This window comes from Diorhabda carinulata, chromosome 2 (genome assembly GCF_026250575.1).
Source record: "Diorhabda carinulata isolate Delta chromosome 2, icDioCari1.1, whole genome shotgun sequence".
In the NCBI taxonomy this organism is placed as follows: domain Eukaryota; kingdom Metazoa; phylum Arthropoda; class Insecta; order Coleoptera; family Chrysomelidae; genus Diorhabda; species Diorhabda carinulata.
This window is the reverse complement of record NC_079461.1, coordinates 6,981,497-6,995,745: the sequence shown is the minus strand read 5'-3', so window position 1 is coordinate 6,995,745 and position 14,249 is coordinate 6,981,497. Positions and strand designations below refer to the sequence as shown.

Below are 14,249 nucleotides of genomic sequence, written 5' to 3'. Positions count from 1 at the left end.
AAAAGTACCGTAACGTGTCATTTTTTAACGCAATTATAAAATTGTTTGCTGTGAACGCTTTCTTTCTCATGTCAATTCGTTTCTCCGATAAACTGTCACACTTTTATTTCTTGATATTCTTTCAAGAAAATCCGTTTTATGTCTGATTAAAAGGAGTGTAGTATTATTATTAACGATGGAGAGTAATAGTGAAGAAAGTTTAAATGGCACACCAGAAGATGTTGTTGAATCGGCAACTGCAGCGACTATAAATCTTCTCCCCGAGAAATCCAGGGAACAGCCCATAGAGGAAAGTTCCAAGGGCCCAAGCTTGGCCCAGGCTTGGCCTAACTATGTAGAACTATGTAGAAGCTTGTAAGCCAGGCTTGGCCCAGTCTTGGTGAAACTCTGGAGTGATTACGATGGGCCAAGTTTGGTCGCCAAGGCTGGGCCAAGCTTAAATGCCAGGACAGAAATACCAAAACTTATTAATTACATATCTTTTTCTTCTTTATCGTTATTCATTTTTTATTCACTATGATTATTTTGATTTTAAAAATAAGCAAACATAAATTTTCATATTTTATCTTACTCTTATTGTACCTCACTTACAGAGCTGGTGTCCACACTTAAATTATTTAAGCTTTGCCCGTTCACAATTGAGTGAGCATCAGACATGGTAACTTTTAATAGTAATAAATAATAAACAATGTGATAATAAAAAAAGTTTTGCTGCCGACGAGGTGTTGGCACAAGCTTGAGTAATCATTGGTATGGCCAAGGCTGGGTCAACCAACCTTGGCCCGAGTCTGGGTAATCATTGGTATGGCCGAAGCTGAGTTAAGTAGCCTGGCCTACGCATGGGCCAATACAGGTACGCCGAAGAGAGGCTTCGCAGGACTGGCCCAGGCTTGGTCCCTTTGTCAACTCTGGGGTTTCCTGTATGGGAGTATTTGAAGAAATATAATCCTTTTATTGAGTGGTGTACTAAAAAAGGCATAAACAGCTTCACAGAAAGAGTGTTACTAGTTTACTTTCAAAATAAATCCAAAATGTGGAAGTCTTTGGTCAACTTATGCAAAATTGAAAGGTACCCTAATGGTAAATAACGTAGACATCAGTAAATAGTCAAAGCTCATTGCATATTTGAAAAATAAATCAGTTGGCTATAGACCCAAAAAATCTAAAACATTTGCCCGTGAAGAAATTAATAATTTTCTATAGCAAGCTCCAGACGATCATCTCATGCATAAGGTATGACAGTAAAAAATTTTAATTTAACCTTAGATATTATTTGTAACATCTTTCAAGTTGCTTCAATATTCGGAATCGTAGGAGCTCTGCGGAGGGAGGAATTATATAAATTGTAACGATATTAAAAACAGGTATCATCAATACCTTTTCAAGAATTCCTTCGCTTATCGCAACATATTTGAATTTACCTAATCCAAAAAACTACACTGGGCATACATTTCGACGCTCTTCGGCGTGTCTTTTAGTGGATTCCGGTGGTGATATAGTTCAACTAAACAAGCAAGATGGGTGGAAATCCAACACAGTTGCGGAGGGTTACATAGACGACTCAATAAAACAAACAAAATGGATTCCGCAGTGAAAATTTTAACGGGAACAACTAGTTCGAATTCAAGCAACATTGTAAATGATCATAATCAATTAAGTATTAATACAACTATAGACGATGTTATTTTTGGTAAGATTACCTAAGAAAGTTAACCGTGCAGTACAGTAACTTTTATTTGTATATACAAATTAAACAATTTTACTAATAATTTAAATTAATTAAATGTCAGTTACGCTACTGAAATGTTGAAAGATGTTGCTCGGTATGGCGGCACGAGTCTTTCTCACGCGAGCTCCGTAGTTGGCAAGAATTTTACTAACGAAGTAATTATGTTTCTGCTAATAGAGAGGAGGCTATGAAGTTGTGCAAGTTTCGTTCTGACGTTCGGTTGTTTAACGCAACTAATGACGTAACTTGAACGAACATCGGCCACGGTCTTATTTAATGAACCGGCATCAGCTTTTAGTTGTTTGTTATGTAATTGGTTGTTGTGTTCAGCGTTTGTTTGAATCAAAAGATGAAGACTTTTAATACATTGTTGGTTATTCTCAATTCCCTAATTAAAATTATAGTATAAACAAAAACAAAAATTATATTTTGAAGCAGTACAAGATATTATTAATGACAATTATGTCACCAAAGACGAAGGCTATCAATTGCAGATTATAAAAACTCTCGCCGACAATTTTGTTTTATCTACCATAGGCGTAGATACCTCATTTTATAAATTTATTATTCTTATACTAATCTTCTTCTTTGATAACATATTCAACACAGTTTTTCCAAAGCTCTTGGCGGTCTGCTGCTAGAACTTTACTCAGTTCTGGAGACTGATTACATTTTCGTAATTCTGATTTTTACGTTTGTCTGATAAGAGTAAGACCCTGTTCTTTGCACAGCTTGTCAATATAATAAATTTTTTAGTTCAGTGAATGATCCACAACAACCCCTTTCGTGACTTCTCGATAAATGGTTAATTCAGCAATTCTTATTGTGATTGCATTTCAGATTGCTGAATATTTTCCTTTCTTAAACATTCGATTATTTTTAAAATAACTTGCTGTGCTTGTGTATCCAAATCTTTTATTTAATTCATGCCTGTCTTTATTCTCACTACACTCTGCAATTTCATTGTCTTCATTCGCCCATGGTCTACAGAACGCAATATTTCTATTTATTCAAAGAAATTTATGAATTAAATGAATCTCACCAAGTGACGCCACTGATTATCGCAGGCTATCTGGACGCAATATTTCGAAGAAATTGAGTACATACGCCTTCCGACAACTTCGGCCAATATAAATGCGTTTATGTCTTCGGTTCGATGTTTTCATTGGTAAACAATGGAGAGTCCACATGAATTGCCGAGCGTATTTATGAAATGGTGATTGTTCCTCGCATAACTGTCTTCTGCAATTGACATTGGAAGACTTATATATCCAGAATGTAGTACTATTTCTACTAGTAGCAGCGCTACGATCGTAGTTCCAGGTATGCGCGGCAGTTACTCCGACTCATCGTACTCGCTGCTGCCCCGACTTTGCTTACGTTGGGTACCTAAAACTTCTTACTGAATAATATAATACACTACGGATTGGCACTGCACGACACCCCAGAAACTAAACGGCAGTTAATGGAATGGAGGCACCGTAAGAAGAGCCTAAGCAAATCTTGACATTTCGTAAAGTTTTGTGCACCTTTTTTGGGATAGAAATGACATTTTGCTGATTGATTTCTCATCGTGAGACCAAACAATTAATTAATATGGTTACTGTAAGTAAGTAATTGTGCCGCGAAGTACAGAACAAGCGCCTAGAGGTACTGACAAAAGGTTTGTTTTTTATTCACATTCATGCCCGAACTCACTGATAACGTGACACAAAACTTCTACAGGAATTTGGCTGGGACTTGTTTGATCATACTCCGTCCATCCTCTTAGCGACTTTTATTTCTTCTTACACCTTATATCTTTCCTTGGTGGTCAACACAACGATGATGACGAGCTGAATGAACATGTGGTAGACAAATGTGGCAAACTTTTATTAAGGAGGCATACAAAAACTTGGTTAATGCCAGCAAAATTTCGAAAGCCTTTTAGAAAATTATTTCAGCAGTTGTAGATATGTAGATTCTGTACACCAAACTGAAGTCACTTTATAAATATACCTCGTATTAATGATTACACCAGCTCGGTTCTACTTTTAGGTTAACGGATCCGATTTCCTCTACCAGAGCAAATTTGTCAAGCTTTTGCAAACGCAAAAAAGTACTGCTAATAATAACGGAGCGCTATCATAAAAATTAATATTTTAGGTTGACAAAATGTCATGTTTTACTAACGTTTGAAAAAACATTATCATTATGGAAATGATTTAAAAATATTTCCTTAATGAGGTATATTTATTTAAATTTGTATTACGTATCAAACATTTTTAAATATAATTTAAATCAACTCACCTGTATCCTATCTTCTGGTAAATCGGTCTTTAAACTGAGCATCTCTCTAGCGTATACGTCCGGATAGTGTGCATCTTTGAACGCCTTCTCCAGTTCCTCCAGCTGATAGCTCGTAAAAATCGTCCTGCCACACACCCACCAAGGGTAGTTAAATATGTAACAACATGGTATCAGAACTTAACTATTTAAACTGTATCGTCTCTAGACTCCTAAACCTTTCCAAATAATTTATACATAAAAGGGTCTACTCTCGCGTTAACGTATGATTTATTCAATTTAATTTGATCACAATTTCAAACAAGAATTTGTTTTATCAGTACTGGATTTCGTAAATTGATTATAAACAAATTTGTGAATATAAACATTTCCTTTGCTTCAAGTCAAATATCAGGAAATACTTTGCCAGTTTCATATAAATTGCTATAATGAGTACATTACAGAAAAGTTTGCAGTTGAGATACTGCTTCAATGTCGTAACAAACATCAAACGATAATTGATCCAGTATGGGTGGCAAATATGGAAGAATACAAGCCAGAAAGGCATACAGTAATAATCTGATTTAATTCTTCTTGTGCTTAGCTCATTTCTCATATATTTATTGATGACCTTTCTACCTATAATTAAAAAAGTATCAACATGGGGAACTGGAAAGTAATGTCGCTTTCTAAAAATCAAACTAATCAATTTTGAAGAAGTTTTTATTTCAATTAATAACACTGGCATACAATGTTTTTCTCACGCGAACTTTGTGATGATTTTTATTTGTTTTGATGTACTCTCATTCAAAAAAAAAATAATATTTTGTTTCAGTTACATCCAGTTTTTTTTGACAGCTATATATTCTTTTCTGACCTAATGTCTTTTTATTTGAATAAATAAATTTAGGTGACTCTATAACGATTGCATTAATCTGAATTACGTTTGTTACATTGTAAATATGCTACCAAAGTATTCTATTAACCCGGACAGTTTTTTTTGAGTATGAAGAATTAACTTTTACATCTCACACCAATCATTGAAACATTAGACTATTTTCGTTTTCCTGTGCGCCACCAAAATGAATCCTGGGCTCCATATATATGTGAGACCCCTATTAGGTTGAGCTAATCTAGACGTTTACCTTTTGGTATAACAATGATTTGTACGGAACCAAAAGATCATGTAAGTGATTATTATTTTTATTTGATTCAACCAAAAGACGTTACAACCAAATCCAAACACACTATCCAGTACTCATATCTATCATCGGCCAACAGACCAATCCAACAGTGCCGAACACAGATTTTAAAGTCGTTGCTGTTTTGTTTGGGTTACAGCTTGGTTACACAAAATATTGCTGATTCATTTGCGAATGGGATAACAAGGAAACAGAAAAAGTTATTATACAAAGAAACTATGTTGAAAATTATCCTTTAGAGAGCCCTGAATACTTTTATCACTGTTGCATATAGAGCTTGGCCTGCTGAAAATTTTTAAAGATGGTAGTGGATTTCTCAAACTCAGCAAGGTAAAAATTAAAGAGGGAATATTTATAGGTTCACAAATACGGGAACTAATGAACCGATACAAATTTTGAAGGAGAGCTGGATGATCTGAAAAAGTCTCCTGGAAATGTTTTGTGACGGGACATTTGCTTAATAGAGAATCGCAATCGAGGGAAAAAAGTCCAGGAATGCTATAGTTGTATTACCGTTGGGAACTTTTTATAAAAATATACGTATTGATGTCACAAAGAAGGTTTTTTGCTACTAAAAAAATGTATTGATCAAAATAAAAGGATATCATTATGGTGGATGAAGTAGTACCTTCCACCCTAACTAATTAACTTCTTCAAAGGATCGATGTGTCGCAGATTAACGCCTTTTCTATTTAGAATCGCCGGATACTTTTCGATTAAAGATTGGTTCATTCGACTCAATAATTCACAATAAAGATCAGCATTAACAGTTTGTCCACGCTTCAGCCCTTCAAAATGAAACATTCCGCGTAAACCAAACACACTGAAGTGCCTTTTTTGGATGTTTTGGATTATCATAGATATTTCTTGTAAGAATCCCGAAAGAAACAATCATTAAAAATATTTCAATCTGGTGGTCTGAAAGTTCACAATCTAGCAATTAGAGAATTTTTCGTTTCATATTAACATTTATAAAATGTTAATATGACGTTCAATTTATCAATAATTTAGTCTTATTCAATTATTTGAAATTCTCAGGCTCTGTAAAAACGTCGATGAAATTTGAAATAAGCTCCTTAAAGTACCGCTTTTAGCTAATAATCTAATTGAACTCGTTATATTCGTCGCTTTTAACACATTTAACATTAGGAAAAAGAGTCAGAAGTCTCATAGTGCTAAATTTAGTGGTTTAGACGTAGTCTCTTTTATCTAGTGTTCTACTACGTCAATTGTTTGTTTTATCGAATAAGTTTGTCCAATTTATGCACATCTTCAACGATTGTTTCTCGTTTTTAACCGACTCATTTTCAATTATAAATCGCTCATACCATACCATGATATCACCATAGACATATTTGACTATTCTTTGAGATTATTTGGCACTTTTTTCAGCTTGTTAGAAAACTTAATGTTATTACTGATTCAAACGAACTCGGCTCGGCACGTATTCAAACTTATTGCTGCTTATTTCGTACCCAGAAGAAGAGTATTGTTGAATAGATTTACTTTTATAAAAATTGATTTGTGGATGTATCAATCACACTATTTATAAATTCTTAGCAAAGTCTTTTCGACATCATAAGTGCGTACTGGTCATAGGTTTGTAGAAATAACCCTAGGTTCGAAACTAATAATGTTGTGATTGTTGTTTATTGCTTACATATTTTTCATTCTTCAAACGAACTTTAATTCACTCATTATATTTTATATTTGTGCGTCGTTTTTAGTCTGCGTCTATATGATTCGGAGGTTATAGGAAGAATACGTAAGCGTTGATAGGATTGAAGTTATGAGAAAAAGTAAATGCGTCGGAGAAGATGTATTTGGTTGCTGATGATATATGAAATGAAGATACGCGATTGATTGGAATCATGAAGAATAGACGATTGTCTCCCTAATAGATTTGTTGCCAGGAAGGTGTGTAATTCAAAGCTCAATCAAGAGCTCTTTGACTCAATGCTTGTGGTGAGTCAATCCACGTTCTAAAAACTATTTTCTTTTATCTATGTCTCTTTTCAGACCGGTAGGGCAAATATATTCAACTGATATTTTGTCAGTTTTATCGTTTTAGTTATTTAATGTTATCGAATTATAGTTTTTATGTATTTTTTCTTATACCTGACGAGTACGCACTGATGCTGAAGAAGAAATAACTACAACGAAGATGTGATGCTGCTGCTACCATTTTTTTATCCAAACATAAATATATTGTTATTTTCTGGACAATTTTTTATTTATTCGTTTTATTGTAAGTAATCGGAATAAATAGTTACCTATGACGCCGCTTCTTTTTTTTCTTTTTATTGTAACCACCTAAACCATCTGCAGATGAGAAGTCTTTGGAATTATCTAATTGCCCTGGAACAATAATATCAAGTTAGCTGTAGGCTTATTATTATCTATCATAATAAACTAAGTTGTAGTAGTAGCTTGTCATAAATTGATCATAACCAAGCTTCAATATAGAAACGTCTCTAAATACCTGGTAAATTCAATATTTAGTTACTTCGAATCAAGAAAGATAGTCTTAGAGAACAAGGAAACACTTGAAGTGGGCTCATGAGTTTTTCAGGGTTCGGTACTAGGCCCAGCATTGCGGAACATCCTTTACAACTACAACCTTAGCCTGGAACTGGGAAGAAATTCTACAATCATTGCATTCACCGACGATTTAGCATTAATATGTTCGGTAAGCAGCGATCAAGAGCTTATATTGAACAACAACGAGAACCTGAAGCGAATCAATACATGGATGGAGGAGAATGGACTCAAATTGGCTCAAAACTAAGGCAACGCTGGTAAGAGGAAACCAAAACAAAACCAATATTAGCTTACGCTGGAAAGAGTTACCATATTTCCCACTAATATTAATAAATTCTAGTGGAACACAAGGCAGAAGAGAAGATGTCAAAAAAGTGGTCATTAGCAGTGCTCTGCACAACATGATTTTGTATGTGGCACTAGTGCAGGAAAAGATTACTACTACTACTAAAAGAACAACATCGGGAGCGGCATTGCATGTGAAAATAGGTATAATACTAATAGATCTAATGATTACCAACAGAAGCTACATACATAAGAGCTCCGATAACGATCAAAACAAAAAGCAGAGCCAGAGCCAGAACTCTAAGAACATGGCAAGAAAAATGAGAAAATGGGTCAACGAAAGCCGCGTGGACCAAACGCGTAATGGATAATATCCGTGAATGGGTAGAGTGCGCAGAACTGACTTATTCCCAAGCCAAGTTTTATCAGGACAAGGGGTATTTCGCGTTTATGCAAATAGATTTGGTAGAAGCGTCACAGACAATTGGATGTATCGCTCCAAGTGGAGCACACTATTTCCAATATCGTAAGTGGGAGTGGAATTGAATCGAAGCATGTAGATAATTAAATCGCGAGATAAAACCCGATAACAATATAGAGACAATGAGGCAAAGGAATTGGGAGGTAGTGCAAAGTGATAAGGATCATCATGTCCAAGAAGGAGCAAGGTGATCTCAGTCAAGTGATAAATGATAAAAATAATATGATAAAAATACGAATTGCTTTAAATTTTGCTCTGTAGCTCAGAGCTGTTAAATTTAAATCAATGTTCTTTGGAATTTTAATTGTTTTCCACAGAAAGGATTCCATTAAGAATGAGTTGTTTTAGAAAAATATACCCTGAACCATTCTTGCTATCAACATATTTCTAATCATCTATTAGTTCGTTTCTCCAACATTACTTTTAGGTCTTCTACAAATATTTTTGTTAATTATAACGCAACTTTAACGTTACTCGGCTCATAAAAGGGTTGAAAGCAATAACATCCGAGGTAATCAACGGGACACGGGACATGTGGAGGCGCGGGGGCCCTCATAAATTGTGCTAATGGCCCAATGGTATTTCATAAGTCACGACACGCCTGCTCGTCAGTTAGCTTAACCCTCATCTCCGGCAAACCGAGGTTAAATTACTTGTGTACGGTCAAATAGTTTACAAACCTAAATTGACTGACTTTGGTGATAACGGATTAACTTAAGTAGTTTATTTTAATCAATTTGTACATTCCTTTGTTTTAATTAGTTATTATGAAAATAGTTGTTGGAATTTTCACGCGTTCAGTATCAAAAAAAGTTAGTAAAGTATTAATGTGAATTGAAGTCACCAACTTTTTATATCTTTCAAACAACAGCTCTCAAGCCAACAATGAAAAAAATTGTGTATTGTATTTTTGTGGTACCTATCCATGACGAATGTCAGGGATCATTATGACAATATAAGGCTATCCCGCCAGGATATTCGTCTTCTTCCTGAACCGCTTTATCCAAATATTTTACCTTGTAGAAAGGCTTGGAGCAATGTCTATCTGGATTCGTTTCGCATTATGTGGCCGAAGTACTGCAGTTTGTTAGTTTTTGTGGTTATCATTACTTCTGATTTTTTTCATTCTTCTGAGAACTTCTTCATTTGTTACCCGAGTGAGCCAAGGGATCTTGAGTATTTGTCTATTTCGAATGCTTGTAATCTTTTTCCCGTATATTCGTTCCAGATCCAGGATTTAACTCGAGCAGAACAGAGAAAACGTAACAACTCAGCATTCTTATTTTTATTTCAGTAGAGAGATTGTGACTCGTGAAGAAAACACTCATGCGGTTAAAGGTGGATTTTGCCATTTCCTAGTTGTTGGTCCAATCCTCGTTTATATTAGTACCAAGATATTTATATTGTTTGACTCTTACTATCCGAAATTTATCGATATAGAGATGACCTCACTAATAATAATGACTTTTATCTTTTTGACAGCAAATACAACGGTGTCATCTGCATATCTGATGTTTAATTTTGTTTGTTTAACTGGACAAACTGCAGTTGATATAAAGGCTTAGCATGAAAACTATTATGGTGAGTCTTCTCCTATAAAATTAATCATCACTGACTTTGCAGAGTTTAAAAGTTACCTCGCAAACTATGATGATGTTTAATGATCAGGAATTTTAAAACAAGCCACATAGGAAACAAAAAACTTCTTTTTCTTTAACCCCTGACTTGTTTGATTTCAACTATTCAGATTCTTCCTGATTTCTTCTTCAGTCGCTGAGCTCCAGCTCTCACACTATCTCTTTGGTGATCTGACTAGTGGTCTCTGTTAGTAGTTTCTGGGTTATTGCCATTTTGCACATTTATTTACAACCTCATTCATGTTTTCTGTATTCTCATTCAATATTAGAAGCTCTCTCCCTTAAATATTCTCAGCGTTTTCATTTCAGTCATCCTCACTATTAGTTTGTTGTTAATACTTCGGCGCCTGTTTCCGTTGCATGTATTGTAGATTCTCATCGTGCTTTGTGTACTCATCATATTGTTTTTCCATATATAATTAATGTTTGTATCGCTTGAGTTCGTGTTTCCTCTATTAAATTCTTCTCACTTGATATTGCTACTATAAGGTAACTGAATTTCATTGTTTGTTGTATCATGTTGTCTGTAGATGGATTATATCTAAGCGGATCTTTGACTGTGACCATTGATTGAGACTTCTTAGTTGAGATATTTTTATTTTGGAAATCTGTAATGTAAAATAAAAAAGATTCTTTGTATCAGTAGACCACCATAGATGCAATATGGATTCCCCCCTATATACTTGAATCAATGTGGTGGGAAATGGACTGGACGAAAGCGAAAATTGATAGTAACTATTACTTTGCATTCTTCGACCGATTTAAGAAGAAAAGAATCAATAGACAAAAGAAGTTCAGTGAGAAAATCTTCAGCTTCCGCACCATATTCTCGAGATTTAGCTTAAGAATTGGGAAAATTGCTCTGAATGAAAAAATATCGAAGAGGAGGTCGTCGCAAAACCAGAAGCATCTGTACATATTTACTTTATTTGATTGTTTTACTTACGCATTTCAAATGACACTTTTCAAGTTTTAGTTTATGTACCTTCATATTTTCGTCTACATTTTTCATACATTAGCTGAGACCTCATTCCTTATTTAGCTTGAAATCATTCTTAATTTTCTCTCATTTAAAGCAATATTCGTGCCTTGTTAAAGTAATTTCTCTTCGTAGCACTTTGTTACGCTCACAAATTAACCCCGAATGTCTTTCGTTTTGCATTTAATTATTTAAAATTTTGTTTTTATTGCAGGTCAAGTCAAGTGTAAATTCCCACGAACATATGTCTTCGAAATGTGATTAGAGTATGGCATCGATAAGAGATTAAACTGAGCGAGTCGCACTCGTAATTCAAGAGATACGCACTTTCAATTGACGAAAGCGATAAGAAGAATGTTAATTTTGGAAATTTCCATCGTCGCATTATATACACTTTCCGAAAAATCACTGAATTTTGGAAATACAATCATTATGTGAAAGATCGATTCTTGGCGAATTAGCACGATTGGTTTGATGTATGTATGTAGATATTGGGGTATCATAAAGGTACAGTGCGATCCAAAAAGATCTATGGTCTCCCGCTTACTTGCTGCCATACGGAGGAACCCAGTGTATACAGCTGATCCGTCAAACCCACTCCAAAAGTCTAGAATATGGGGCTTCAATTGCCAGAGGTCTTCGTCTTTTATTTCATACACTCCCAGGTGTGTTTCGTCCTCTGTGCCACAAAATCTGCACGCTGCAATATCTGTTATTGTTGCCTTATCATTCATAACAATAAATTGATTATATCTCTTATCTACGGCTTTCATTCATCTCAGAAATAAGTATTTTACATTTTTGTCGCGCCTTAATATGGGCGAAGAACCAGTGTGAACTGGTGGAATGACCATTTCGGTAGATTTTTCAACATTTTGTGATATATTTCTAATTAAGCATAGGGCTCGAATTTGAAGATATGTTTTCTAGTACGACTTATTGGTCATCATGAAATGATGATAAATGAATAAAACATAACTACTTGAACAATAAAATCGGAAATAATGCACTCACTTGTTCAATAATTTCCAGAAGTAATCTCCGAAAATAATAAAAAAACCAATTCCATTCTCCTATCGGGTTGGAGCGGTGCTCAAAGAAATCGAAGTTTATCGAACTTTAAAATTACCCATATGTCGTAATCCGGTAGAACGAAACGAAATAACTAATCACCGCGGTGTTGCCGCTCCGCACAGGCAATCTGCCGCCCAATAAGCTACCGGTTCGAAAATTCAATTATGCCCAAGTGAAGAGAGTCCCTGGGGGGTAAAGACGGCCCCCTGTTCACGATCGGGGGGTGTACGAATCTACACCCTCCCATCCTACTCTCTTCGTTCCGCTTTGGACACGGAGAAATGATAACTTCATTCGATTCGGCTTGTTTTCTACTACTACCATCTCTCTCTTGTTTTTTAGAGGTTATTTTTAAAACTAGAAATATCTGATAATATGTAGGAAATGCATATTTTGAATAAGCATAATAACACAAATAGATTTCCTTCCTTTCACAATTGAAGTTTTTTACTTATAGTGAATACATAAAGTAATAATATTTCGGAATACAAAAATAATGTTTTTTTGTTCCAAATAATTCAGACCACACGCGTAATTAGAAATAAAGCCCTAAAAGATCGCATAATTTTAACTTTATTAATTCTAAATTTAATACAAAAATATTTTTCGGGATCGCCTTCTTTGCAGAAATAACTAAAAGGAATAAAAAACATCAATTTGAAATAATTATATGTTCAAAAAGTCTCTTATCAAATGACATTTTCCAAGTCTATTTTTATTTATAACAAAATTTGCAAAATTAAGTTTATGGTCGAGATATGTTGAAGGTAATTTTTAAGGTAAGTAATATTTTATTCAGGTCCTTTAATTTCACGTATTGTTCCGAGTGGTAGATTTGATGATGATCTTTCGAAGTTAAGGGATGGACATTCTACGATTATATGTTTTATAGTCAATTTGCAATTACAGCTTTGTGTCAGTCGCGTATGGCCTAGACGGAGACGCGTTAGAAGAACTTCATCTCTGCGATTTTTCGGTAATATTGACCATGGTTTTACTGAGTTTTTCACTTCTCGAAGTTTAAGCGTGGACGTTGACCGTTTGTTCTCCCATTCATCAAGCACTTAACGCTTTAGGATTGATTTAATATCGGCAGTAATTAAAAAATTCACGCACTCCTCAGTATCACTATTTAAAGCATCCTTAGAGGTCAGGTCTGCCTCTTCGTTTGCTTTTATTCCAGTGTGTGAGAGTATCCAACAAAATGCTATTTTTTTGTTGTTTATTTAATATGTATAAAGCCAATACATACCCGAGGGAGTTGGGCCGCTTCTTTGAACTTTTCGATTCTTTTTGATTTTAGAGCTAAATTGTTGATCTTGTATCTAACGTCTTAAATGTTCAATCCTCTATGTCTTATATCACTTCTGCTTTGTCGTCTTTTTGGTCTACCTTCTATTGGTCTCCGTTTTACACTTTTTCCATGAAATATGTACCATATCAGCCTCTGGGGTTTTCTCAACTTAACTATGTCTTGTCTTTTCATTATCTCTTGTACTTTCTTATTCACTATCCTTCTATATTCATTCTCATCTACTTGTCTGAGCATCCTCTTTTCTAGTATTCAAGATTTTTAACTTGAGACTCATAGTTTCTACAGCGTATGTGACAACAGGTTTGATGACTGCTTTGGTTTTGGTACTTAAGTTTTTCTCTTTTTCTTGATCTATTCCTTTCCTATTATTTTTCACCACATCTTCTAGATGTTTTTTATTCCTTGTCATACGCATATGCTACTGACTGCGTACAGACGTTCCATTGTAGCCTGTTTCATTGTTCCTTCGAAAGCTTCTTCTTTTTTTCTCTCCTTTTCGCTTTTAATTTTGTCATTGATATTTTTGTTAATTGTTCCAATATCATAGTGTATATTTTTTTCTTCTCACCATTATATTTGATATTTTGTATTTGGAGGTTCTAAAGCTTTATTTCCTGGTTCACTACTGAACATTGGGATCAGTTTTCCATCCTTCATTCTTCAAGCGTTTGCTCCCATATTTCTTGTTTAAATCTTTTCCAATAGTTTATCTCCTCTTCGTTGTTCACTTTATTTGGTGTC

General features: G+C 34.7%; 1 protein-coding gene across 1 annotated transcript in view; it reads right to left on the bottom strand.

Annotated features, from left to right (window-relative positions):
• LOC130903706 (visual system homeobox 2-like) overlaps positions 1 to 14,249 on the bottom strand; it is a 166,961-nt gene that overhangs the window by 72,914 nt on the left and 79,798 nt on the right. Inside the window, exons 3-4 of the mRNA XM_057815943.1 lie at positions 7,470 to 7,554; positions 4,019 to 4,142 (exon numbers count right to left, since the gene is read on the bottom strand). Of these exons, the coding sequence (XP_057671926.1) occupies positions 4,019 to 4,142; positions 7,470 to 7,554 (209 nt within the window). The remainder of the gene's footprint in view (positions 1 to 4,018; positions 4,143 to 7,469; positions 7,555 to 14,249) is intronic.